The sequence below is a fragment of the Equus caballus genome, chromosome 13 (assembly GCF_041296265.1).
Source record: "Equus caballus isolate H_3958 breed thoroughbred chromosome 13, TB-T2T, whole genome shotgun sequence".
Taxonomy (NCBI): Eukaryota; Metazoa; Chordata; class Mammalia; order Perissodactyla; family Equidae; genus Equus; species Equus caballus.
Window position 1 is genome coordinate 628720 of NC_091696.1, and position 27115 is coordinate 655834.

At 60.0% G+C, this 27115-nt stretch overlaps 2 protein-coding genes across 2 annotated transcripts in view; both read right to left on the minus strand.

The window, feature by feature from the left end:
* ADAP1 (ArfGAP with dual PH domains 1) overlaps positions 1 to 27115 on the minus strand; it is a 63653-nt gene that overhangs the window by 19018 nt on the left and 17520 nt on the right. Inside the window, exons 2-4 of the mRNA XM_023655071.2 lie at positions 17141 to 17271; positions 10703 to 10794; positions 3792 to 3874 (exon numbers count right to left, since the gene is read on the minus strand). Coding sequence (XP_023510839.1) covers positions 3792 to 3874; positions 10703 to 10794; positions 17141 to 17271 — 306 coding nt within the window. The remainder of the gene's footprint in view (positions 1 to 3791; positions 3875 to 10702; positions 10795 to 17140; positions 17272 to 27115) is intronic.
* Positions 17141 to 27115, minus strand: part of COX19 (cytochrome c oxidase assembly factor COX19) — a 45180-nt gene continuing 35205 nt past the window's right edge. Inside the window, exon 4 of the transcript XR_011424435.1 lies at positions 17141 to 17271. The gene's annotated coding sequence lies outside the window, so the exon portion shown is untranslated. The remainder of the gene's footprint in view (positions 17272 to 27115) is intronic.

Consider the following 27115-nt stretch of genomic DNA (forward strand, 5'->3'; position numbering starts at 1 on the left):
CTACTCCACCGCCGACTGGGCGTCCGCCACGGTCTGGTCTGCTCCCAGTCCCCGGGGCTCCGACTGCTGGCCACCTCCTGCATCCCTCGATCCTCGCGCCTTCACTCGCTGGAATTCTGTGAGAAGGAGTCGTCCCTTCTCCCCTGTGACGGACTGACTCAGTTCTTTCTTCATCTGGGAACGGACTCTGGCGTGTACTTTATCCTCTGGGTTAAAATCCTCTATCGTCATTTGTTTTGTTGCTTGAACTGTCTGTTTGGTCCCAGGAGCTCCTGGATGCCGGGGGCCGGACTCTCCCTGCTGGGACGCCCTGAGCGCGGTCCGAGGCAGGGCAGCTGTGCAGGGTGACAGGCCTTGGCGGCAGGTGCACGCTGCTGTGCCCACTCCCCACACCCCAGGGCACCACACCCAAGCTGACGGTACAGGCTCCCGACACAGCACACGGCGGCCGGCCCTGCGACCCCGCGGGGCGGCCCATGGCTCCAGCCCACTCCGGGCAGGTCAGGCCGGGCGCCTCACCTCCACACTGCATTTCCCCTTCCTCCGCAGACGCACAGGGCACTTCTGCATTCGTGTGGGCCAGGGGGTGTGTCTTGCGGCCAATGGGGAGCCGGAGGGAGGCGCCTGGAAACCCCCCGCTGCTCCTCACGGCCGGGGAGGGGCGTCTGAGGAGGACCCACAGGGACGGGGCAGCTCCGGGGTGGCCGGCCGGTCCTGGCGCGTCTGCTCCACCTGCCCTCCTGCCCTGGACGCGGGCCGGCCGCCCTGGATGCTGGGCTCTGCTGCCCCTCCACCCTGCCGCGTGCTGGGCATGACGCGGGTCTGGGGCACTGGGCTGAGGGGGCGGTGCCCCTGGGGCTTCCCGCATGCTGCCCCACTCCTGGAGGAGATCGGGGGCGGGAGGAGAGGGGAGGCCTCCGCAGCGAGCCGGTGAGATTTAGGGGCTGCTCCAGCAGGACCCACACACAGGACCACGGCTCAGGCCCCTCTGGGTCCCCAGAGCGGGGCGGTGCCAGGACCTGGGGCTCTCAGCCAGCGTACTGGGCACCTCCCCACATGACCCTGAGGTGGCCTTGCCCCGATGGTGGCCCCGTGAGGACCTCGGTGGAGGCAGGACACAAGCTGATGGCCCCAGGGCTCTGTTTCTGTGAATTGCAGGGCTGGGCCGGGGTAGGGGGGCATGGACATGACCACTTGGGGCCTGGGGAGGCGGCGGGCGAGCTTCGGGGGCGGGACGTGAGGGCTGCAGGAAGGGCCTCTGCACTGGCTCTGGAGGAGCGGAGCTGAGGCCAGGGTCGCCTCGATGAGAGGGAGCCCTCGGGGCCAGGCCAGGGGCCAGGCACTCAGAGGTAAGAGGCCACAAGCGGAAAGGGCCAGAAGGCCCCACTCTGCCCTTCAGGGTGAGAGCCACACTGGGCCGCTGCCTCCCACGCGGCTGAGGATGAGGACCCAGCGCACAGCGAGTGGTCCAGGACGCCAGCGCCGCCCCTCCAGCAGGTCCTCAAGACGCTGTCCTCTGCGGGGTGGTTCACGCGGGGTCCACACAGTCACGTCCGCGCCCCCGCTGCCCGGCAGCCCCCACAAGAAGCCCCCGAGTGCTCTCTCTGTGGCCGCAGCCCCAGCCACACTCGCCCACCTCCCTGGGCTGTCCTCACTGTGAAGGGTGGGCACCCTGTGTCCAGATGGACGACATCCCCACGGGGCCGCGCAGCTGTCCAGGGGGCTCGGGGGGAAACCGGCACACAGCTCAGTCCTGGAGGATTCGGTGGCTGGTAACCAAAGTTCCTTCCTCCGTGCCATGACCGGTTGCAGTTCTAGCCGTTCCGCCGCGTGGCTGACGGGCTGTTCCGGCGACTTGCTGCCCAACTCCACCCGGCTCCTGCAGACACCTCCCCGGGCCTGGGTCGCCCCGGCAATGGGTGCGTGAGCTGTTTTCCAGGAATCAGGACCCTGTGTCCACTCCAGGCCAGTTGAGACCACTGACCCATCAACTGGGCTGCGCAGACGTCCGACAGGCAACCTTTAGACGCCCAGAGGCTAAAAGCCCCGCCCTGAGATGTGTCACGTGCCATGTGATGAGCATGCGTCCCGTGCAGAGGCGCGGAGACCATCAATCTCTCACCGCTGCTCACCCCAGATCATCTATCTGCACACTTCCCACCACCTCGCCCTGCACCCCACGAGTACCCTGAGCCCCCATTTTCAGGGAGCCGGCTGGAGACTCACTCTCCCACCTCCTCGCTTGGCCTCCTGTGAGCTAACCCTCCCTCTGCTCGTGACCGGCTTTCCGGGCAACGGGCAAAAGTGACAGTAACAGGGGTGCTGCTCCCGCCGGCTGGGACGGCCTGACAGAGACGCAGCCTCCTCACAGCCACGGCCTTCAAAGGCCAGCCGCTCAGATGCTGCTAGGGTCCCCGCAAACTTCTGTCGGCCCGCCAACGTCTCACACGCTCCCGGGGGACTGGGGACGGCCCATGAGAGGAAGGGCAGGACGATGCGGGAGCTGGAGGCAGCATCTGAGCAGGAACCACGGGCAGGGGCGGGGGGCGCGGTCCCCCAGCTCACCACAGCCGTCACACCTCTGGGCTCTGCTGGCCTCAGCCAACCTGAGCACCTGGAACCGACACCCAGATGCCCCTGGAGACCCCACTCTCCAAACGCCTGTGATGGCTCAGATCTGTGGGTTCTGCCGCCCTGGGTGCACCCCCACTTCTGGAACCCAGATCCCACTTTTTCTCGAGAGGACTGCTCCCAGTTCCAGAGGCAGGCACACACCATACCCCCCTGGTCATCGTGACTGGGTCCCACGCCCGTCCAGACCAGCCATCCCTGACCATCTCTGATGGAGCAGAACTGCCACCAGGAGGGTTGGTGCTAACCCAGGGAAGCAGAACCAGAGGTGGAAACATGGAAGCCAAGTCCTGACAACACCAACTGAACCCCTGGATCAAGCTGTGCCTGGAGCCGCTCCAATTATGTGAGCCAATCCCATTCGCGTTTTCTTTACACCCAGCTGAGGTGGATTCCTGTCACTTACAACCAGATGTCCCGACGGGAGGACAGACACAGCATTCTGTGATGCAGCGTCAGCCACCCTGCACCGCCTCTGAAAGGAGGCCACACAGCGCTGTATGGATCGCTGACAGGTTTACGCCTGGGAGACAGAATTGCTCTGGGGCCTTCCCGGGGCTCCCGGGGCCGGCAGGCCGGGTGTCAGGCAGGGACGGAGCATGCGCAGACCCTGCGCTGACAGCAGATGCCCGTGTGCTGCCCTTGCTCTCTCATTAGGGACCGTGGGGAGGGAAGGAGATGCTGCAAGGGCGATGGTAATTGAATCAAGGCCACACGAGGGGGGCGGGGACAGGGGATGGGGGGGCTGCTCCGAGGGTGTGCCGGCTGCACGCAGAGCCCCTCCTGGCCCCACAGCCCCTGGACTCAGGACCACTGGCCCTGCGCGGCCGTGTGGTGGGATACGGGGTTGCTCCGATGGGCTCTGGAGCCACCTCGCATCTGACCACCTGGCTGGTTTTCCTTGTGCTCAGAACGGGCATCACTCCCCGTGCTGACGGGACCACCGGGTGGCCTGGCCCACCCCTGGCTTTGGTGCTGCCTCTGCTGTGTGCCCGCTCACCCCTCCCCCTGCCAGGACCCTCCCCCTGCCCTCACCCGGAGCAGAGGCGCGGCTGCAGGATCCCAGAGATTCTGCCGGCTCCGGGGAGATGGGGAGGGAACAGAGACAGAGAGAGAGACACGGACAGACAGAGACAGAGGCAGAGACCCTGTGGCCTCACCTGCAGAGTACGGCTCCTGCTTCTCGGGGCGCGTAAACTCCTGCCGCTCGTACTTGGCCCGGATCCACTGCTCCCGCAGGAGTCTGCAGAGAGAGGGGACAGTAAGCCGGGAGCCCGGGACCCAGCTGGCGGAGGGCGGGGGAACGCTCCCTGGGCCTGACAGCGGGGCCGAGGGCCGCTCCTGGGGCCCTGTGGGCACCCGGCCCTGGAAGCCCCGTGGTCAGGAGGGTGGCCACAAACACTGGCCAGAAGGGCTGCAGCTTCCATTTTTAAAAGCATTTGCTCACCAGTTTCACCACTTAACACCCTGCCTTTAAAAACTGAGGTACAATTGCATACCATAATTCACCCACTTAAAGTGGTCGACTCAGGGTTCATGGCATGTTCACCACTACCCAGTTCCAGAACATTCCATCACCCCAAATAGAAACCTGTACCCATCCGTAGTCACCCCCTGCTCCCGCCCCCCCAAACCACGAGTCCACTTCCTGGCTCTGGAGTTGCCCGTTCTGGACACTTCCTGTAAATGGAGCCGTGCGTGTGTGGCCTTTTAGGACTGGCGTCCCCATGGAGCACGTGCTCTGGGTCGGCATGGCGTGGCGAGTTCCCACGGCTGCTTCCTATCCCACTGACCACCTCCCTTCAGCTGATCACTAGGATGTAGAGAAGGAAGAGGCCCCTGCCCCGTGAGGGAACACAGCATCTGTCCGCTGGGTGGGCTCTGGCAGAGAGAGCTGGGGGGCCCCGCCCGCACCTGGCCTGGACCAGCACCGACCCTCATCAGGGAAGCTGTAGTCAGGGCACAGTAGATCAGAGGGCTCGAGAGGGCAGCAGCCAGGGAAGGCCAGGCCGGCAGAGGAGGGGCTCGCTCTGCAGGGGGGCCCCTTCCCTGGTGGGCTGCACAAGCCTACCACTCCTTCCTCCAGGCCCCGCACTGATTATCAGCAAACCTAGCTCAGCCTCCCCTCCGCCCTCATCCGGGCTGCCACCTCCCTCCTCCCAGGCCGCCCCCCAGGGTCTGTTCTCCCCAGGGAGCCAGATGGACACAAGGCAACTGTGCCCTCGGCTCAATGCCCTCCACAGTCCTCCACTCAGCTCTTCCAGTGCTGACAAGACCCTCTGTGACCCCCATGGCCCTGACCTCATCTCCATCCCCTGCTCAGCATGCTGCCTCCTCCCCATTCCTCCCACTCAGCCCCTGCCCACCTGTGCCCCCCGCAGCCCCCACACCTCCTCATCTCCAAGCTTGAATGTCCACGGCGGGGGGGGGGGCCTCCATGACCTTGGCCTTGACACCCAACCCCACCTCCCCAGACCCTTTCTGAACCTGCTCCGTGGCATTCCCATGCCGCTCTCACAGGCTGCACTCGCTGACTCTCCGGCCTCTGGGGTTTGTGGTCCTGCCCAGCTCTGTGCTGTAAGGTCCCAGGGCACGGACACGATCTTCCTGCTCCTCTGACGAACCCCTCTGCGGGGCCAGGTGGACAGCTCACCTGGATTCCCAAATATCCTGGAGATGTTGGCCCTGGTGTCCTCTGAGGCTGTCCCTCTGGGTCCCCACCTCCCCTCAGCCTGCGCCCCCTGCGGGACGGGGCGCGGAGGACCAGCAGATGTGCCTGGCCCCTCCCCCGTCTCTGCAGACTCAGGGGACCAGCCCAGAACCCTGACCCTGTCACCTGGGAGATGGCCCCCTGGCACCGCCTTGGAGGGTGGCTCTGAGGACAGTGCCAGCCACTGTCAGGACCCCTGAAGGCCAGGAAGCTGCCCCTGACTGTCCCCTGGCTGGGTGGCCCCCACAGGGATCAGGAAGAAACTGTCGGACGCAGACTCAAAGTACTGCAGGCCCCGAGGGGCCGCCCCAGGTCCCTGACGGCACCGTCAGCTGCTGCGCCAAGACCCCTGTCCCCAGAGGCCGCCACGCCTCCACTCCTGCCTCTGCCCACGTGAGCATAAAGTGACGTCACCACGGAGATGGCCGCCCCTCTGAGGACAACACAAGCCCGGTGCGAGGTGGAGGGCGGGCGCAGCCTTGGCCCCGCTCCCCAGCTTCCGGCTCTTCCGTGTCTGGTCACGAACACGGAACAGAACAGGAGAGCTCTGGCCTCGTGCTGGGCCCGGGTGGTCAGGCACGAAGCTGGGGTCGCACCCAGGTCCGCCGGGATCCCCCAGTCCTCCAGAGGCCGCCTCGCACCCTTGGCCTGCCTCTGGGGCCCTGGCTCCATGCACCGGTGAGCATGCGTGTCCTGGGGCTGCTGTAACTAATCACCCCAGACGGGGTGTCTTGAAACAACAGGGATGGACCCTCTCCGGGTCCGGGAGGCCAGAAGTCTAACCCTGGACTGCAGGCCGATTCCTCCTGGAGAGGCTCAGGACACTCTGCTCCAGGCCCCTCCAGCTTCTGGCGGCTGCGGCTTCCCGGGCCTGTGGCCGCACCACTCCCATCTCAGCCTCGTCGTCGTGTGGCTTCGCTGTGTGTCCCTCTCAGGCTCCCTCTCCTTTCTCTTACGAAGACAGCTGCCATTGGATTTGGGCCCACCCTAAAGCCAGATCATCTCGTTGGAGATCCCGCACTTGATCTCATCTGCAAGGACCCCATTTCCAAATAAGGTCCCTTCACAGGTCCCGCGGTTGGGACTTGACTTGACTTTGGGGAGAGACACCACTCCACCCCCTATGGGGGGCTAGCCTGACAACCCTGGGGAGTGAGTCCCTCTCGCGCCCAGTGTCACATCTGTAACACGGGGAAACGTGCCTGGCCTCTCAGAGCCGGGGAGGACCCAACGTCACACGTGTGTGAGCCAGGGGCCTGGCGGACATCAAGGGAGCTGGCAGCCGTCCTGTGGCCTTGTCCATGCCCATCAGAAATGGGACCCAGGAGGTCTGGGGCTACTGCCTTGGCATGGATGCCAGTCCCATGGCTCACACCTGCACACAAGGGCCTCCTGGGCCTGGCACGGGAGCTTCCAGAAGCAGCAGCAGGAGGCAGCCCTGGGAGCAGGAACCAGGAGGGAGCACCCGCCCGCTTGGCAGAGCTATCCCGAACCACTCGCCCTGCAGGGTATCAGTGCCAGCCTGTCCCTGGGGGCTCCTGAGGCCATCTGGCCCAGCCTCCTGGACCAGGGAAGCACCCACAGGGTACCCACGACACGCCCAGCCCTGTGACGAGGGGTGGCCACACCTGCCAACGAGCCATGGACAAGAGCGGCTATGGGGCGCACCCACCTGCCGGCCCACTGTTGGGGGCCTGGCGTCCGACTGTGCTTACTGACGCCTTCTCTCTGCATCCCATCACCCTCTGAGTCACGTGTTCTAGGACACCTGCCTGGAGGCCCAGGGGTGGGCTTTCCCTCCTGGGGAGGTGACCCCCCCCAGGGCCTCAGTTTCCCCTTCTGCACAGTGAGCAGCTCCCAAGGGGGTTTCTTTCTCTCCTTTGTACCAGGGGAAAACAGAGAGGACACACTATCCCCTCACTAAGCGCCGGGGCCCCCGCAGCTTTCGCGTCCGCCCGCCCCATGCCCCGGGGCCCCCGCCTCCTGAGGGAACCTGGCCACCCAGCATTTCATCTGTGTGTCTAGGCTGTGATGGGTTAAACTACATCCCCCTCGACAAAGGATGCTGGAGTCCTCGCCCCCGGCCCTCAGACTGGCCCTACCGGCAGACAACTGGCGGCAGATTAATGACCTAAGATGAGGTCGCCTGGAGTCGGGTGGCCAACCCAGTCTGACCCGTGCCCTTAAAGACCAGGTGAGTCACAGACACGCACGGAGGGACGACTCAGGGGGACACAGGGAGAGGCCGGCATCCGCAGGCGAGGAGAGAGGACCCACCCTGTGCTGTGGATCTCGGCTCCAGCCTCGGGCCTGTGAGACGGTGAACCCTGTGGCTGCAGCCTCGGGCCTGTGAGACGGTGAACCCTGTGGCTGCAGCCTCGGGCCTGTGAGACGGTGAACCCTGTGGCTGCAGCACCGGGCGGTGGAGCTGAGTCACCGCGGCCCCAGGAAGCCAGCACCCAGCCTCTTCAGGGGGGGCGCTCCGCCTGCCGGGGCCCTGGGGAGCTCGGGGCTCTGGGACTTCTCCTGGAACACGTGGCTGCCAGGAAGCGGGGGGCTGCTGGCTCCGTGGCCCCGTGGGCCCCAGGCCTCTCCCGCGGGTCACACAGGAAGCAGGGAGGGGCTGGTTTCCATCAGAAGTAAAACCGAGAGCCACCAGTATGACTGTCCTTCCCCGATGTGGGGACGGAAACTCCAGGGTGCAGGTGACACAGGAAGAGCCTGCGTCCCGGCCTCCTGAGCCATGCCCGCCGCTGAAACGACCACGTGGCCCGACCCTCTGATCCTTATCCCAGCTCGCCAGGTGGGCTCGGGGCTTCAGACAGGTGGGGGGGGGATCAACAGTCCTTGGGAGCCCACCCTGGGCCAGACTCTGCCACCCGGCGCCATCTCCATCCTCACAACACCCCCGCAGCTGCCCACCCTCCCCACCTCACAGCTGGGGAAACCGAGGCCTGCAAGCCTTTGTCTCCCTGGAGCTGCTGCAGCGCTGACCCTGCAAGGAGCCTGACCAAAGCGTGCAAATCAGGGAGCTGCACCCCACAGTCTACATCACGGGCCCAAAGGGGACCTCCTACTGTTCCACAGCACTCTACAGTCTACAGAGGGAGTCGGTCCACACCTCCCACCGCCCCACAGCTCCACAGTCCACACAGGGCTCGGTCCACACCTCCCACCGCCCCACAGCTCCACAGTCCACACAGCGCTCGGTCCACGCCTCCCACCGCCCCACAGCTCCACAGTCCACATGGGACTCAGTCCACACCACCCACCGCCCCACAGCTGTAGACCTTATGCTCAGCATCGACACTCTCCTGGTCCGCCTGGCCTGGCCTGGGCTGGCCTATGCCTACCGTGCGTGTGGACAGGGCAGGCTCTGCTCCATGCACCTCTCCCTAGTGGAGGATCAGGTGGGCAGGTCCCACCTAGGGTTCAGAGCACGCTCCCTCCCGGGGAACCTGGTCACCTGCAGCCCCTGGGAGGGACATGCATGGTCTCCATGAGCACTTCCAGAGACCAGGACGGAGGGAGATCGGCCAAGCATCCTGGTAAGGCCCGAGGCCCGGGACCCAGTCTGTCCTCCTAGCAGCTCAGAGAGTGGGAGAGGTGGGGCCCGTGCGCACAGACCCAGAGCATCCTGTCCAGACGCAGCTGCCTCCCACCCGGCCGGGCAGGCCTGCGGGGCCCACTCGCTGGGAGCCTGGAGCCGTGGCTGGCGTCTCAGGCTGTGACACCGCTCCGTGCTGGGGCGGCCCAGGCCCACCATGAGGGTGAAGGAGCAGACGTCACATGTGGGAAGGTGAAGCCTCTAGGGAGCTGCTGGCCTCAGTCCCGTCTGTGAGGCGGGGACCTGAACGGGCCGTCCCTGGCTCTGTGCGGTTCATGGAGAAGATGCTGCCAAGCCCTCCCAGGTGCCCAGCCGCGGGTCGGTTCACAGGGTGGGCCATTGTGATGGGGAGCCAGAGGGGCCGGAGTGCAGGGCCTGGCCGGGGGGCGGTGGGCCAGGTCCTTATCCCCTTCCCAAGAGGAAGGACGTTCTGGAGGAGGGCCACCTGCCCTGCACAGGCGGCCGAGAGCTGTCCAGCTGCCCAAGGAATGGGGGTCACCTGCGTGGAGACACATCCCAGGTTCTGGGCTGGGGGACGGTCGGGCTCTGGGAGGACAGAGGGCCATGGGCGTCCTGGGGAAGGAAGGCCCAGGGCTGGGAGGAGGCTGGCTCAGGAGGTTAGAAGTCCTGGGGAGGAGGAGGGAGCCAGCAAGACACGGTCAGGGAGGAGGCCCCGAGGCCACGGCCAGAGAGGGAGGCGTCTGGAGGTGACGGCCGGCCTGAGCAACAGCTCCCGTGACAGGGGCAGCAGGCAGCATCTCCCAGCAGCCCCAGTGGAAGGAGCAGGAGACGGCCCCTGGGTGGGGGGGATGTTCCCTTGGGGCTCAGCCCGACCAGTCAGCTGGGAGCCCAGCCCCACCCCAAAGCCCCTCCCCAAGAACCTGGGTCCATAGGTCCCTCACAGTCACCCCTGACCCCCAGAACCTCACAGGGGTGCCTGCCCTGTGCTGGGCACTGGGAAGAGAGAATCCGAGGGGCCCCCTCCCATGGAGGAGCCCCCAGCCCACAGGACCCAAGAAGGAAAGTGCTCAGCGCCCGCCCCCCAGCTCTGAGTGGCCGGAGGAAGGGGCTCCTCCGAAGGCAGAACAGAGGGAGCAAAACAGACAGGCCCAGGGTGCTGGGGGTGTCGCTGGGGAATTGGTGAGGGCTCGGGGTAGGAACAGCCTGCACAAATGGCAGGGCCGTCCAGCCTGAACGGGAGAGGGGATGCCAGAGGTTGGGGGCGGGGATCCCCATGCAAAGTCTGCAGCACTGTCACCTCATGACGCCCACAGAAAGGCAGATGGGGACGCCGAGGCTCAGAGACGTTAGTGACTGATGCGAGGTCACCCGAGCCAGCCTCCGGCCACCGGGGGCCACGTGGGAGAGGGTCTGACTTTCCCCGTGTCCACGCCTGCACTGCTGAGCCAGCACGAGCCACACGCACAGCAGCGCCTCAGCATCCTCCTCCCGGACTGCCCACGGGGACCTCTGAAACCCACACTGAGCCGCCGGGCAAGACCCCCGCTGCCCCCGGAACCCAGGTGGCTGCAGCTACTAACTGCAAAATGTCGGTCCCCACCCTCCTTCCGGCCACTGGCCACCATGCCAAGAGCCAAAACCCAGCGGGAGGAGGGTGGAGACAGAGCCGCACGCCCGCGTGGCCCCTGCCCGCTCACTCTGGGCAGCCCTGCCTGCCCCGCGGGTCCTTGCAGAGCCGTCTCCGGCCCCGTGCTGTTTACCAGCGACCCTGACAAAAGCCCTTTGTTACTCACTGACAGTCGGAAGCCGTGGGCCGGTAGTAGAAAGAGGGCACTTTGGACTCGTACGTGGCTCTCGCAGCATTGTTCCCGTGGGAGGCCATGAACTGCAAGAGAGAGGACCGGTCAGAGCGCCTGGAGGCTGGGGGCGGGCGCCAGGACAACCCCAGGGCCCCGAGGGCTCGGCCACTGCTGGACGGCAACTCCCAGTCCCCCTGTGTCCCAGGGAACCGCTGGAGTGAGGGGGAGGGCAGGGGGAGGGGCCAGGTCCCTAGGAAGGGGCCTGGAGAGGGTGGCAGAGGGGAGCCCCAGCGGAGCACGGCCTTGGAGCTCTGTCCCTGTTGCAGACCCCAGGCTGCCCCGCGGCAGCGCCCACCCAGAGAGCTGCTCCCTCAGCCCAGATGCCCCATCTCAGCCTCACGGAGCCTGGCTTAGTCACTCATTGGACCCGTATTTGGGGAGCAGCTAACATGTGCCCCACACAGGCTGCAGAGCATGAGAGCCAGCTCCGGCCCAGGTGAAGCCCAGCTCCTCTGAGGCAGACTGACGGCAGAGACCAGAGTGTGACAACAACAGTAAACAGGCTTAGAAGGACAGACACAGGGTGTGCATGCAAGGGGGGTGACGGGAAGGGCTCTCAGGAGGCCACACACGAGGGTGTCCCTGCACGGGGAAATGCCACGTGCAAAGGCCCTGAGGCTGGTGGGGAGCAGGGCAGGAGGGGCCCCGAGGACGGGGCAGGGAAGGGGTTCCTGTGTTCTGCTCCTGCTGCCTCCCAGTCCCCCGAGAGAGACCCTTCCCTCTAAAGTCACTGCACCTTCAGGACCATTGGATTGTGAGCTCAGAGGACCAAGAGGATCAACTGGAAAAAGTCATAAGCACTAAGACATTTCAGCAAAAGGCTGGTGCTGAACTACAATCCTGAGTTCAATCGCTTTTCTATATAAAACATCAGTCTGCTGGCAGATATCACAAAGGAAAGACCCATTTATGAAGCAACAAGGCAAAACACCTAAGAATCAGCCAGATGAGAAATGGCCAAAGCCCCTACAAAGAACAAATGACATGCTCTTGGGCTCACAGAGGGAACCTGCAACAGAGACCCCCGTTCCGGGAAGGCGAGACAGGCTGCCTCCCTGGGTTGATCTCTATGTTTTTTGCGATTCTCAAAAAAAAAAAAAAGAAAAGAAAAGAAAACCAGGAATAGAATTTTTTAAAGCTAGCAATGATTCTAAGGTTCATTTTTAAATTAACAAGCAAAAATATGCTAGAAAATTCAGACTCGTTCCACCATTTAGTAAAACCTGTTAAAATGCTGCTCTAAGGACAACAGTCCTGCCCAGAAAGCCCGGCTCAGCGGACAGGCTGGGAGGCCAGAAGAGGATCCATAGGATCCAACACCCGGCATCAGCCTCAGCACGATCAAGTCAGGCTCCATCTCAGCGACATCTCAGATGGACAGGGAAACGCCCATTAGCGGAGGATCAACGGGTTAGGGAGGAGGAGGAGAGGTGGAGGCGCGATTTCTGTGAACTGAACTGAGGATCTAATTTCCAAACTTAAACAGTAAAAGTAGTGGATAAAAAATCATGAGATTGTCCATGAGTAAGAGGAAGACTGCAAGAGAAGCAAAAAGTTTATTCGGGGTCAGAGAAGTGCAACCTGGGGAGCAGGGACTCAGGTGGAAACCCAAACCGTGTCCCGCCAGGTGGTAAATCGGAGCCTCTGAAGGCCACACAGGGACGCTGTCCCCCAGGCAGTTTTCAGGGCAGCAGGAGGCAGAGGGCGAGTCTCAGGAAACGCTGCTGCCCGCCGGCTCCGTCTTCACAATCGCCATCCTGTCGTCGTGATCAGGACGTGCTTCCCCCGCTGACTGTCAAAAGCTGCTGGTTAGACCGGGGCCACTGCGGGCCTGTCCGGAGGTTTGGCGCGTCTAAGGTTTGGGACAGCAAGGCCATCTCTCTGGAAAGGCAGCTTCAACTCTGTTTAAAATAGCTCCACCGTAGTCGGTTTTGACAGGATAATCTTAAAAGTGATTTTGGGAAAATATAGGAGGAAATCTTCGTGACTTTGGACTAGGAAATGGGCTCTCAGATACGACACCAAAAGCACAAGCAATGAAGGAAAAAAACTAAATAAATGGAATTTCATCAAAATTCAAGACTTTTGTGGGGCTGGCCCGGTGGCACAGCGGTTAAGCGTGCACGTTCCACTTCGGCGGCCCAGGGTTCGCCAGTTCGGATCCCAGGTGTGGACATGGCACTGCTTGGCAAGCCATGCTGTGGTAGGCGTCCCACATATAAAGTAGAGGAAGATGGGCACGGATGTTAGCTCAGGGCCAGCCTTCCTCAGCAAAAAGAGGAGGATTGGCGGCAGATGTTAGCTCAGGGCTAATCTTCCTCAAAAAAAAATCAAAGAATAACAAAAAAAACTACATCGATAGCTCCCTAAGAATATAAACTGCATTTTTTGCATTTTTAACCTATTATTTACAAAATAAAAGACAACCCACAGAATGAGAAAAACTATTTGCAAGTACGATATCTGATAAGGGACTTGTGTCCAGGATATATGAGGAACTCTTACTCAATAACAAGAACACTCCTAACTCGATAATAAAAAGATGGCCCATTTTGAAAATGGGTAAAAGATTTGAATGGACATTTCTCCAAAGGAGACATACAAATGGCCAAGAAGCACAGGGAAACATGCTCAACATCCTCAGCCATCAGGGAAACAGCAATCAAAACCACAACGAGATACAGCCTCACGCCCCTTAGGACGGCTAAAGCCAGACAGCAACAAGCGTTGGCAGGATGTGTGGAAATTGGAACCCTCACATATTGCCGCTGGGAAGGTGCTGCTGTTTGGGGAAACAGCTCCTCAAATGGTGAACACAGAGCTGCCGCAAGATCCAGCAATTCCGCTCCATTCCAGCAGAGGCGAAAATGTGTGCCTGCATAGAAACTCGCACACGGATGCCCACGGCCACAGCTTTCATTACAGCTGGAAAATGAGACAACCCAGATGTCTGCCACCTGAAGGACGGATCAGCCACATGTGCGTGTCCACACGATGGGATACGATTCAGCCCCCAAAATGAACAATGTGCTGACTCCTGCTCCAATGCGGACGAACCTTGAACACACGATGCTCGGTGAGCGAGGAGAGTCACAAGGCCACAGACTGTGGTTTGACTGACGTGAAACGTCCAGAATCGGCAAACCCACAGAGACAGAAAGCAGGTCTTTCCACTCCAGGGGCGGGGTGGTGGCAGTGGGGAATGGGGCAGGGCTCCAGGTGGGTACAGGTTTATTTTGAGATATGAAAATATTCTGAAATGAGACAGTGGTCATGGCTGCACAGCCCTGTGAATTCACTAAACTACCAAACTGTGCGCTCGGAAAGGGTGAGCTGTCTGGTGTGTGAATTATATCTCAATAAAGCTGTTATGAGTAAAAATAATCCTAGGGTACAGCGGGCATATCTAAGTAGGCGGTAAACCCTAAACCACAAAAGACAAGGTTGATAAATTTGACTACATCCGAGTAAGAAAGTTTCCACTGCAGAAAACCACCGTGAGCAAAGTCAAAAGACGAACAACCTAGAAAAAACATCAGCTGCTCTCTCGAAGGGCTCCGTTCGCCAGTCTGTAAGAAGCCTGGGGAACCACACCCAGCAGAGCAGCAGCCAGGCAGCCAGGGTCAGAAGAGAACGTCTCAGAGAAGCAAACCAGCGAGTCTAAGACACGCACTCGGTGTTGGATAAGAACTGCCAAGCGGAGACTCCCGGGGACGCAGCGTCCACCTCTCCATCAGCAGAGGAGGAGCGCGGTGAGCCAGGCTGCAGGGACGCGGGCCAACGCCCTCCCACAGGCGGGAGGCAGAGGAGCAGCTGCGATGGCAAGTCTGGCAAAACCTGTCAGGAATGACAGTGACACGACCTTTGCCGGTACACTGCCACCTCCAGGAGGTCGGACGTCCAGCAGCTCCCACCGGTAAAGAAGATGCACCTACGAGGCTGCTCACCGGCCCGGTGGTCACAGGGGGAAAACACGAGGCCCATCATGTCCATCCAGAGGGGCCTGGTTAGAAAAACTGAGTCCCCCAACAGGGGCACCGGGCAGCCCAGGCGAGGACGGGAGGCTCTGAGAGACGGCCCAAAGCACCACACGCCTGTCAACGCGGGGAGCGTCTCCGAGACACGCGATCCCTGACTGCAGACCCACGACCAGACTATCAAAATCCACGGATGAGGGGAGACAGCCAGGTGTCCACAGACGGAGGACTGGACAAGAAAAACTGGGCCCCACCTGCTGGGAGCTTCCTCAGCCCCTGTGAGAAGGAATGGAGCCCTGACACGCGCTACAACGCGGGTGAGCTTGAGAATGTGCCCCGTGAAGGAAGCCAGGCTCGCAAGCCCATGTGGCGTAGGATCCATCATGTGGAATGTCCAGAACAGGCAGATCTAAGGGACAGGACGCAGACGGGTGGCTCAAAGGCCTGGGGGTGGGGTGGGAGCCAAAGAGTGTGGGTTTCTTTCTGGGGCAGTGAAAATGTTCAAAAGTCAACTGTGGTGATGGTTGCACAACTCTGGGGATACACCAAAAACCGTTGAAATGCACACTTTAAATGGGGGAAATGTGCGTGTGAATTACATCTCAATAAAGCTGTTTCTAAAAAAGATGTTCTGGAAGAATATAAAGTTCAGGGAAAAAACGGAAAAGACACAAAAAGAAAGGGAAACATTGAGAAAGCCCCTCGGGCCTGGCGCCCGGCCCCACAGCCAGCGGGCTCCTCCCGGTTGGGCCCATGGGTCCCACCCCAGGAAGGTGCTGAGTGAGGGGGCCGCGCAGCCCCTTCCACACGGATTCACCGCCAGATGGCAGGGAGACCCGGCCCCTCCCTCGGGGTGGGGTCCAGCACCCTGTAGGCCAGCCCCTCAGGCCTGAGACCACCCCTTGTTTTAATTACTCCAGCAGAGGTGCAGACCACACGAGGGCAATGGAGGCCCCATCACCCCCTCCCTGCCCTCAGCGTCAGCCCCAGGAGCACCCGCAGGTGGCACCCAGAGGCTTCCCAGCACAGGCGTGTCTGCGTCCCTCTCCCCTCCTTCCTCACACTGCGTCACACCGTGTGCGTCCTCTCCGACCTGGGCCCCCAGAACCCACCCATGGCGGCATCAAGGTGGGCCCTCCTGCTGTCTGGCCCGTCGAGTTGAGGATGTTTCCAACCACACGACGGGGAATGTGCGGTGTGCACGGGATGCCCTTGTTAAACGCAGGTTCTGACTCGGCAGGTAAGCCTGGGTGGGCCCGGGACTCTGCATTTCTAACAAGCTCCCAGGGGAGGCCAATGCCACCAAGATTACACTGAAAACAGCAAACTTGTTACTCTCTGGTGGGGGGAGTGCACATGGGGCCACCAACCTTGGACCCCCCCATCCCCACGGCAGCCCCCGTCCAAGCCGCACCTTCTCTCACTGGACGGCCACCGTGTCTCCTGATGCCCTTGACCCTGCGGTTGAATCCGGGCAGCCAGAGGCCTCCGTCTGCGGCTCCCCGGCCCCCTCCCCACGCCTCCACCTGGGTCAGGCCCACCTGCTCCACCACCACCCCCTGCCCTCCTGCACCCACCTGTGCAGTGTCCACAGCCACGTCCCTCTGTCTGGAACTTTCCCCCCGCCCGTGCCCCTCCCTCTCCATTTCCTTTGGGCTGCGGGGCCCTGCCTGCCACCCCAGCTGCCCAGGGGTGAGTTGCCTATACGTCTGCTCCCTGCCCTGCCCCTCCCTAAGGCCTTCTCCAGGGGCCAGCAACCTGGCCAGCCCTCCCACAGCGAGTGTGCAATAAACATGGGTCAGGTGGATGAATAGGTGGGTGGATGGATGGTGGATGGTGGATGGTGGGTGGATGGGAGGATGGGAGGATGGGAGGATGGATGGATGGATGGTGGGTGGATGAATGGTGGAGGGGTGCGTGAGTGTGACTGAGCGAGTGAGTGAGTGACTTTTGTTACACTCTGTGGCTCCTCTGAAAACAAGAGGGCCTGTCCCACTGCACAGCAGCTCCATGCGGTGTTCCCTGAGCACCGAGTGTCCTGGGGTGTTGGGATTTGGGACCAAAGCCCAGGGAGCTGCCCTTGAGGGGTGGGCAGTCCCTCTGGTGATCTTTCACTCACTCACTCATTCCCTCTGCAGCTGCGCCAAAAGGGAGGCAGGTAGGAGTCACCCAGGGACAGAGAGAGAGGGTGGGGGCAGCTGCACAGGAAGGGCTAAGGTCCAGCCCAGCCCCTGGGCCGCCCGATGCTCCTGGCTCTCCCCCCCGCCTCAGGTTCCGGCCAGCCCAAGCCTCCTTGGAGCAGCATCGGCCCCTCAATATCCTCAGCTGGAGCCTGGGGCACGGGGATGACTGCCCAGTCTCCTCCCACCCTTCCATCCCCATGCCCAGACCATACCTCCACTTGGGCCTCCTCCCAGGTGTCCAGGCGGACTGACTTCACCTTGCTGACCTGGGGGATGTTCCGGTGGATTCCAGAGCAGCTCAGGCAGATGAACACCCCCAGGGTGTAGGAGGCCCAATCAGGATCTGGAAGGCACAGGCCAGACGGTCAGAGAGGGTTGAACAAGGGTCTACCCCAGAGGGAGATGGATACTGGACCAGGCCTCCTTCTGGCCTCAGTCTCCCCACCTGTGCAAAGGGAGGCTGGCAAGGAGACCCCTGAGGTTCACTGGTCTGTGGGCCCTAAGTGGGGTCCCTGCGGCGTGCCACAGATGAGCAGCCCCGCCCATCATCCTAGCTGCCCCCGGGGACAGAGCTCTCCTCAGACCCCTGAGTGGACAGACTGTAGCCATGGGAGACACTGGGATGATGTGTTGATGACAGCATGTGATCAGCTCCAATTTTGTCAGTGTGACAAGGACACCAGCTTGACCAGGCATGCAACAGACTCAGGGATGGCACGTCCTGTTATCGCATTCACTTGAAAAGGCTCCACAGAAGCGTGTGTGCGCATGTAGGTGAAGCACGTGTGGCTGAGTGCTCACAGTTGTTGACCCGGACGGGGCATGTGGGCGTCCAGCACAACTATGTCCACGTCCCCACAGGTTTGAAAACTTCCACACTGAACACCATGAAACACGGTGCCTGGGAACCGGGGCGGCAGGTAAGCGGGCACTGGTGGTGCGACCCTCCCCATTTCACGTTGCCTCATAATAACTAAGACGGAGCACGGGCTGCTCGAAGGAGTCCTACGAGAAGATCTCTCTGCAAACAGACGGTCGTCTCTGAAATACTTTGCATTTTCAAGCAAAGCTTCTCCTGGATCAGCCTGGTTTAAATCATGATGCCTGATGGCTCCCGGCCAAGGCCGCCAGCTTCAGTGGGGACCCCTGGGAGGCCAGGCTTTGCCCACCCTCAAACCAGCAAACGTCCACCCACGCCCATCTGAGAGCCCAGTGCTGACCTCACCCTGCAGTCACTCCATCAAAGGGGCCCAGGAGGCCACAGACCCAGGGGCTCTCGGGGTCGGTCATACAGACAACCCCTGCCCGGAGTCTGGGCAGATGCTTTCCTCCTGATGAGACAGGGCCGGGAGGCAGCTGTGTCCATGTGTGGGCTGGCTCAGGCCGTCCCCTGCCCCACCGAGGACATGGCCCTGCACCTCCCCTCAGGGACCTCCAAGGAACCCATCCTGGTGCCAGGAGGGTCAGTGCCCTCCTCAGATGTCAAATGCCCAGACCAGAGGCCCACTCGGCCCTATGCTGCGTGTGCGCAAGTGTGCATGGCGAGTGTGCACATGTGAGTGTGAATGTGTGTACTAGGGGTGTGGGTGTGGCACATGTGTGAATGCAGGGGTATACATGTGAGCAAGCGTGCATGTGTGAGTGGGTATGGAGGGGTGTGCACCTGAGTGTGCATGTGTGTACATAGGGGTGTGCACATGAGTGCATGTGTGTGTGCGTAGTGGTGTGCATGTGAGTGTGTACACATGGGTGTGCATGTGTGTGTACATGTGTGAGCGTGTATGGAGTAGTGTGCATGTGTGGGTATGGAGGAGTGTTCATGCAGGTGTGTGCATGTGTGAGTGTATATAGGGGTGTGCACGTGTAAGTGTGTGTGGAGGGGTGTGCATGTGGGTAAGTGTGGATGTGTGAGTGTGTGTGTAGGGGTGTGCACGTGTGTATACATATGGGCGTGCAGATGAGTGCATGTGTGTGCACGTGTGAGAGTGTATATATAGGTGTACACATGTGAGTGGTTTATGGAGGGGTGTGCACGTGTGTGTATGTAGGGTGTGCACATGTGAGTGTGTATGTAGGCATGTACACGTGAGTGTGCATGTGTGCAGACTGTGCATGTGTGAGTGTGAATGTGTGTACTAGAAGTGTGGGTGTGGGTGAGTATGCATGTGTGTATGTAGGAGTGTACACTGAGTGCTCATGGTAAGTGTGCACGGGGTGTGCACATGTGAGTGTGTGCACGTGTGAGTGTGCACGTGTGAGTGTATGGGCGGCAGGCACCTCCAGTTCCTGGGCCAAGGACCCACCAGCCCCGGGCTCTGGGGGGACCCAGCTCATGCCCCCAGACTCCCAGTCGCCCGAGGGCACCGGCTATGCCCTGGGCCCAGGCCCACCTCCTTGCTGGTTCTGGGGACACGAAGGGTCTGCTCACCAGGAGACAGGAGAGGGGCACAGGGGAGTGACAGGCAGGTGACGGGCAGACAAGTGTGGCAGCGAGAAGCACCTGGGTCTGGCAGTTACAGGCATTGCTCGCTCCCACCAAACAGCCTAGCTCACAGCGTCCCTGTCCCAGTCTGAAGGCGCCGCAGGGGTGTGACCCGCTCCAGGGTCAAGCAGAGGAAGTGGGGGCCAGGGAGGCAGGTCCTCGGCCCAAGACACACAGCCTCTAAGTGGCTCTCGGAATAGGGAACTTTCAGGAGAGAAACAGCTGTGTCACCCCGAGCGCCCCTTGCTGGCCCCCAGCAGACTCTCAGTGGGGGGTCTCCTATAGTGAATGGGTGGGTGGTTTATGGGGTGTGGGTGGCAGGCACGGGAAGGGGCTCCCTCGGGCCTGTGGTGGTGGGGCAGGGGGAGCGCCCCTGCTCTGGGGTTGGCCGGCATCAGTGGTGGGGCAGCCCAGAGACCCCCCCAGCCTTGGAGCCTTGGTTCCGGGGTGCCCTCTCCCGCTCAGAAGAGCTGTGAGGGGCGGGGCAGGGCGGTCCTCCTGACAGCCCATGTGTCACTCCTGTGTCTGTGCCCCCCCAGTCCCCTGGCCCCGCACTTACACTTCGAGGACGCAGACCCGCCCACTCCCGTCTGGAGCCCCGTGGGGACTCACCACGTCTCCCACCGGCTCCGGCCGCCCGCCCTGCCCACCTCGGCTCACAGGTCACGGCCCACGCGCCTCCCCGCCCACCAGGCGGGCGCCCCGGCCCCCAGACACGCCACCACCCCATTTCTTCACAGCATCTGCCAACCCTGGCACTTTAGTTTATTTGCCTGTTGACTGTTCACGGTCTGTCTCGACCCCTGGGATTGAAGGGGTCAGGGGCCAGGCGTGCTGTGGCCCCCTCCTGGCAGCCCAGACCTGGTGCAGACAGACAGTAGGGCACCAGTGACCACCTGGGGACACCCAGGGACAGGCCACCACCCCACACTGCTCTGAGCGCTGACCTGGGGTCTGCAGGGAGAGCCGGGCAGGGTGTGTGGGGGCCCTGGAGGGGAGCAGCAGGGGCCTTGGTGGAGAGGAGCCCATGGCCCCCAGCTCTAAGCCCCCTGGAGGGCAGAGGGCAAAGGGAACAGACAGGGTCAGAGAGCCACAGACCCACTGACCTCCCGCCCAAGGGTCCTGGCGGTACAGGACAGAAGACCCCCTGCCGGGACCAAGTTCTCCCAGGGACCAGGGGACGATGCGCGGAGAGCAAGCCAGGTGCGACAGCCGCGTGACTCCACGTTCTGGGTCAGTCCTGTGTTCCCAGAACACACTGTCCCTACATTTCTGTGTCATCTTCAAGAAATGGCTTGGCTGGGCCCGCCTTGGGCTCCAGGAACTGGCTCCTTCTTTGCGAAACGCTGCCCCGACAGGAAATGGGGAAATTGGGACGGAAGGCCGCCAGTTGGAGAGAAAGTGAAAGGGAAGGTGACACACAGCTGGACAGGCCGCCAGCCTGGGGTGTCCAGGCCACCAGCTCCTCCTGTGAGGCCGTGGCCCTCAGCGCTGGGCCCGGTGGGAGCAGGAGGAGGGGGCTGGGGCCCAGGATTTCTCCCAGAGCCAGAAGGGGGCTGTGGCTCCCCGAGCCCCGGTGCTCAGCAGGGAGGACCCCAGCGAGGACTCGCCCAGCTCCTGCGGCCTAAACATGCTCCAGAGCTGAGCTGCCTGCCAGCTAAGTGGCCTGGCCCCTCTGTCCCGCCCTTCCATAAACCGGGCCTCCGCCGTTCCTCTGTGGGGTGGACGTAACTCCATCAAGGACACGGAGGTGGTAAACACGCAGACAGCGTGGAGAACAACGGCTGTGCTCACATGGTGACAGCAGGCTCAGTCTGCGGGACTGTCCGGGGGCCCTGCTGTCCAGGGGTGATTAACAGCCTCTCCCCTCATCCTCCAATGTGTTCCGGTTCACACCACTTCCCTGGGCCCCCAAGCACGAGTCTGGCAGACTGCTGGGGCTCGCCACCGTCAGCTTCTCCTCCTGCTGGGGTACAGTGCCGTGGCATTGCCCAGCCTCCCTGGCAGCTCAGCGCGGCCATGGGACAGAACTCTGGCCAGTGAAATGTGAGCAGAGGGGCCTATGTCCCTCCAGGCCTGGCCAATGGCCACTGCCCACCAGTCATGCTGTGTCCCCATCCTTGGCTGATGGGGGCCTCTGATGAGAGGGGAGGAGTCTGGGCCCCTGAGCCACTGCCTGGAGGAGAGAGGCCTCGGAGAGCGGGGGAGAGCAGTGGCGTGGGTCAGCAATAGGCTGCAGCTCTGAGCTGCAGGGCTAGCCTCCCTGCTGACAGTCTGGCTCCCCCTTATCTGTGGGCTTCCCGAGGAGCACCCCAGCACCCCAGGACCCAGCACAGGCCAGGTGCTCTGCAAGTGCTCATGATGGAAGACCAGCCCGTTTCCCAAGAGACCAAAGGCCTCCTCTGCCCCACTCAGTCCCTGGACGAACACCTGCCAGGCGGTGTCCTGTGCAGATCCCAGCGGCTTTGGGGGAAGAACAGGGCCGCAGGGAGCGGCAGGAGGTTTCCAGTTCTGTGCTGTCCTGGAGAACGAGCAGAAAAGGACAACTGAAGTCTCAGAGAGGGGAGACCCCCCGCTTCACCCACTGGGCTCCGTTGTCCCCAGAATCCTTCACAAAAGCTGCTCGGTAGTAGCTGTGCGTGGAGCGCACGGCAGACGCCTCTAGGCCTCGCTGTCCTCAGCTCTGAGATGGGACAGCATCAGCCACTCGCGAGGGGGAGGCCGGTGAAATGAGCCCAACTAGGAAAGTCACCGGGTGCAGGGGAGACCCCACTTTTCACGGCTCGGTGATGTTGCCAGGTTCTGCTCCGAGTGTGGACCTCTGGCACGGGCCTCCCTCCTTGTGGCCTTTATCTACTTGGGTGGAAATGCTGAGATTGTCTGAACAAGACCACCAAATGCTCCCGCCCAGCCAAGGGGCCAGGGTGCCCGTGCCCACCCATCCTCCATCCTCACACAGAGGCTCTGGGGCAAGGCCGTCTGTCTCCTGGACTGAAAGGCCTATGCTCAGAACTCTAGTGGGCACTGGCCAACTGTGGCCCTCAGGCCAGATTTTGTAAATAAAGTTTTATTGGCACGCAGCCACGCGCCCCATTCTCTGTGGCTGCTTCTGCGGTCAAAGGGCAGAGTTAAGTGGTGGTGACAGAGAAGGCATGGCCCGCACAGCCTAAAACATTTACCATCTGGCCCTTTAAACAAGAGTTTGCCAAGCTCTGCTTTAGAGGGGAAAATGGCCGTGACACAGACAGGTGAACCCATGAAGGCATGTGATCAGAAGTGACGGCTTACAGCTGTGGCAGATCATTTATTTCCGAAGCTCAAGGGGAAGTTCCAAACCTGCCTGGCACCTCGCAACTGGCATGAGGACCCGCTGGCCCACAACTGAAGGCTGCCTGATGCGAGCCTGTCTGCTCGGCTGGTGTGAGTGTGTGAAAATACGCACACGTGTGCACGCCCACAGACACACCCCGAGCGGCTGATTCCAAAGACGGCTGGAGGAAGTTTAAAATTAACAAATGGAGACCCTAAGCTTTGACGTAAGAGTGAACAGACGAAAGCCAGCTAAGTGTGCTGGGGACAGGGGCGGCATGAAGTTGTCACTTGAAGAGTAGGAAGTTCGTATCTTTTTGAAAAGCTCTGATGATGAGACATTGTTACACAGAATGCCTAAAATTTAAAAGTGGCTAAAATACCCACTAGAATGGCTAAAATTTAAAAGACATACTACCGAGTGTAGACGAGGGTATGGAGAAACTGGGATTCTCAGGCACTGCTGGCAGGACTATCGACGGGTTCAACCCATTTTGGAAAACGGTTTGGCAGTTGCCTAAGTAATTGAACACATCTCTCTCCTATAAACCAGCAATTCCACTCCCACGTCCTACCCAAGAGAAATGAAAACATGTCCACAAAAAGATTTGCATATTCAACAATATATAAAAAAATCTAAAAACCATGACCAACAGGGGTTTATAACAGGAATGCAAGCCTGGCCTAACCTTTGAAAATCAATCCATGTAATTCACCATATTTACAGATTAAAAAAGAAAAACCATATGATCATCTCGACAGATGCAGAAAGACCATTTGACAAAATGTAAAATCCTGTTAAAAATGCTTAGCGAACTAGGAATAGAGGGGAACCTCCTTAATTTGATATAAGGCATTAGGAAATATCTACAGCTGACATCATCCTTAACGTAGAAAGACTGAATGCTTCCCCAAGATCAAGAACAAGACAGGAACGTGTTCTGTTATTTAGTTACTTATTTATTCATTCATTCATTTATTTAGGTGAGGAAGATTGGTCCTGAGCTAACATCTGTGCCCATCTTCCTCCATTTTGTGTGTGGGACGCCACCTCAGCATGGCCTGATGAGCGCTGTGTAGGTCTGCACCCAGGATCCGAACCCGTGAACCCCAGGCTGCCAAAGCGGAGCGTGCAAGTTTAACCACTGCACCACAGGGCAGGCCCAGGAATGTGTTCTAATCACTTCTATTCAACAGGAACTGGAGGGTCTAGTCAGTGCAAAAAGGCAATAAAAAGAAATAAAAACCCTCCAGATTGGAAAGGAAGAAATAAAACTGCTTTTAGTCACAGACAACACGATCATATCCATGTAGAAAATGCGATGGATTCTACAAAAGCATGTGCTAAAACTAATAGGCAAGCCTGCAGGATACAAGACAAATATACAAAAATCAGCTGTATTTCTATAAACCAGCAACAAGCAATTGGAAAAAGAACATCTAAAAATACCGTTTACATTCTGGAGGTCGTTGCATAACAACGTGAATGTTCTGGATTTTGTGGGGGTTTTCCCTGATGCCAATTATTTTTATTTAATGATTTTGTTTTTGTTTTTCCAGTAATTTTATTGAGATCATAATGGTTTACGACACTGTGTAATTTTGGGCATACATTATTATTTATCAATTTCTGAATAGACTGCATCATGCGACAATGTGAATGTTCTTAACACTGAACTATACACTTACAAGAAAGTAAAATGGTAAATTTTATATTTATTTTACCACAATTAAAAAATTTTAAATACCACTTATAATAGCATAAAAATATGAAATACTTAGGGGTGAATATGACAAAAGATGTGCAAAACGGCTCACTGAGAACTACAAAATATTGCTGAGAAAAATGAAAGAGGACCTAAGGACGCAGAGAGATACCACTTCCACGGGTGGGAAGATTCACCCCTGTTAAGATGTAAATTCTCTCCAGATTAACCGACAGATTCAATGCGGTTCCCGTCAGAATTACAGCAGGGTTTGTCTTCAGTAGAAATCAGCAAGCTGATTCTAAAACTCATATGTAAATGCAGGGGGCCGCGATCAGCCACAACAACTATGAGGCAGGACAGAGATGGAGAGGCCCACTACTGCGTTTAGGATGTTCTGGAAAGGCACAGTTATTGACACGGTGCGGCACTGGCACGAAAACAGACAGACAGACCCAGAAACACACCCGCACACGTGAGGATAACTAGTTACCGACAAAGGGATAAAGGGAATTCGGTGGAGAAAGACCAATGTCTCATCAACTGCAGCTGGCACAGGTAGACGTCACCTGAACTATTCACCTCCGGAGCCCCCTCTCAGCAGACACAGAAGTAACTCGAAATGCGTCACAGCTCTAAACGTAAAACCAAAGCCAGAAAACTTCCAAAAGAAAACAGGAGAAAAATCTTTTTGACCTCGGGTTCAGAAAAGACTTTTCGGCTATAACACCAAAAGCAGAATCTGTTTAAAAAAAAAAAAAAAAAAAAAGGGATAATTTGGCCTCATCAGAATTTTTTAAAAATTTGCTCTTTGAAAGACACTAGTCAAGGGCATGAAAAGGCAAGTCACACTGGAGACATTTGGCAAACCGTGTATCTGACAAAGGACTTGTGTCCAAAGTACACAAAGACCTATTCAGACTCAACAATAAGAAAACAAACAACCAATTACACAAACAGGCAAAAGCCTGGAGCAGACCCTGGGCAAGGATGGCAACTAGGCACAAGAAAGATGCTCCCCATCCTCCCCCGCCAGGGCAGGGGGCTGAGGGCAAGGGGCCTGCGGGAGGCTTTGGGGTGACAGCGACGTGGCCCATCTGAGCTGTGATCGCGGTGACTGCCAGCTGCACACGTGGAAGGGGCGCATCTTATTGTCTACAAATCACACCTCAATGAAGGGAATTCCAGGGGGCTGGCCCGGTGGTGGAGTGGTTCAGTTCGCGCCCTCTGCTTTGCCAGTTTGGACCCTGAGTGTGGACCTAACACTGCCGTATCAAGCCATGCCGTGCAGCGCCCCAGAGGACACCGGCGGAACCAGAGGGCCTGCAACTACGATCTACAACTACGTCCCGGGGGCTTTGGGGAGGAGAAGAAGAAGAAAAGAAGATTGGCAACAGATGTCAGCTCAGGTGCCAATCTTTAAGAAAAGTCAATAAATAAGCAAACAAATAAATAAAGAGAATTCTAAAGAGAAGCTGGTGTGTCTACAACCCAGCGCCACCTGAAGACTAGAGAAGCAGAAAAAGCAGGGCCTCAGGGGACGCGCCCTCCCTCCCCCCAGAGGCAACATCCAGCTGGTACCTGGGGGCCGCAGGGGCCGATCCAGACCCCATCGGGTCTGCCCACCTCCGCACAAGCCCCCCATTCTGGTCTGACCACTTCTGCACGAGCCCCGCCATCGAGCCTGGGGAGAGGCGGCGGTGGGTGGGGAGGCGCGGATGCTGTCTGCAGGTACATCCAAGCCCACAGTCCTGAGCTGGGAGGACACCTGGCCCGGACATCCCAGCACCAGGACCCCTCAGCCCCAGCAGGAGAGCCCCACACCCTGGTCCCAGGCTCCACCTGCCCTGGCTGCATAGCCACCCCCCTTGCCCTCCGCAGGGGCGAGGAGCCCAGGAACAAACAGACGAGCCTCCAGAGGCTGCCCTGCTCCTCTCTGGACGCTTCTGGGCACCTGGACTAGGAAACTCCCAGCCCAATGGCCTGGAGTCGGCCTCCAGGGCCTCTGTCCCCCAGGACAGACCAGGAGGCTGGTACCGGCACCCTGGGCCCAAGGGTGGCCCAGGGCATGGGCTGGTGTGCGTGGAGGGGATGTGGGCCCTGCAGTGAGGGGCGGGAGAGGGGCCTGGGTCTCCGTTTATACTCCTGCCCTGCCCCACAAGTGTGGTGGCTGCTCAGCGCTGGGCCACACCCTCGCCCTCTCTGATTCGGGGTGACTACCCAGGGCCGTCTCTGCCCTAGGCCACCAGCTTCCTCCTGGCTCCCTGCCCGCAGCCCCCCCGCCCCTCCCCCCGCCCGCATCTGCCCTGCCTCTGCCCCTGCTCTGCCCTGCCCTCCCCTCGGGCGCTGGAGGTGACTCAGCGCGCACCATTTCCGGGAGCCTGGGCAGGTGAGGCCCATCCTGGGGCTGAGCCAGGCGGAGCAGGTGTGTCCCCGGGGCCAAGGCCCAGCAGGGGAGAGGAGGGAGTGTGGTGGAACCTGCCGTGGAACTGGGGTCTGGCAGGGCCCTGTGGCCCAGCTCAGAGACCTTTGCCCATACCCAGGCTGAGGCCCAGCATGAGGAGGGCTGAGATCCCGGTAGAACCCGTAGAAGGAGGGAGGGGTGGGCGCCAGCATAGGGGCTCACAGCCCCAGGCCCATCGCCCATCACAGTTACCATTTCCAGGGGCCAGCCCATCCCCACGCGCAGC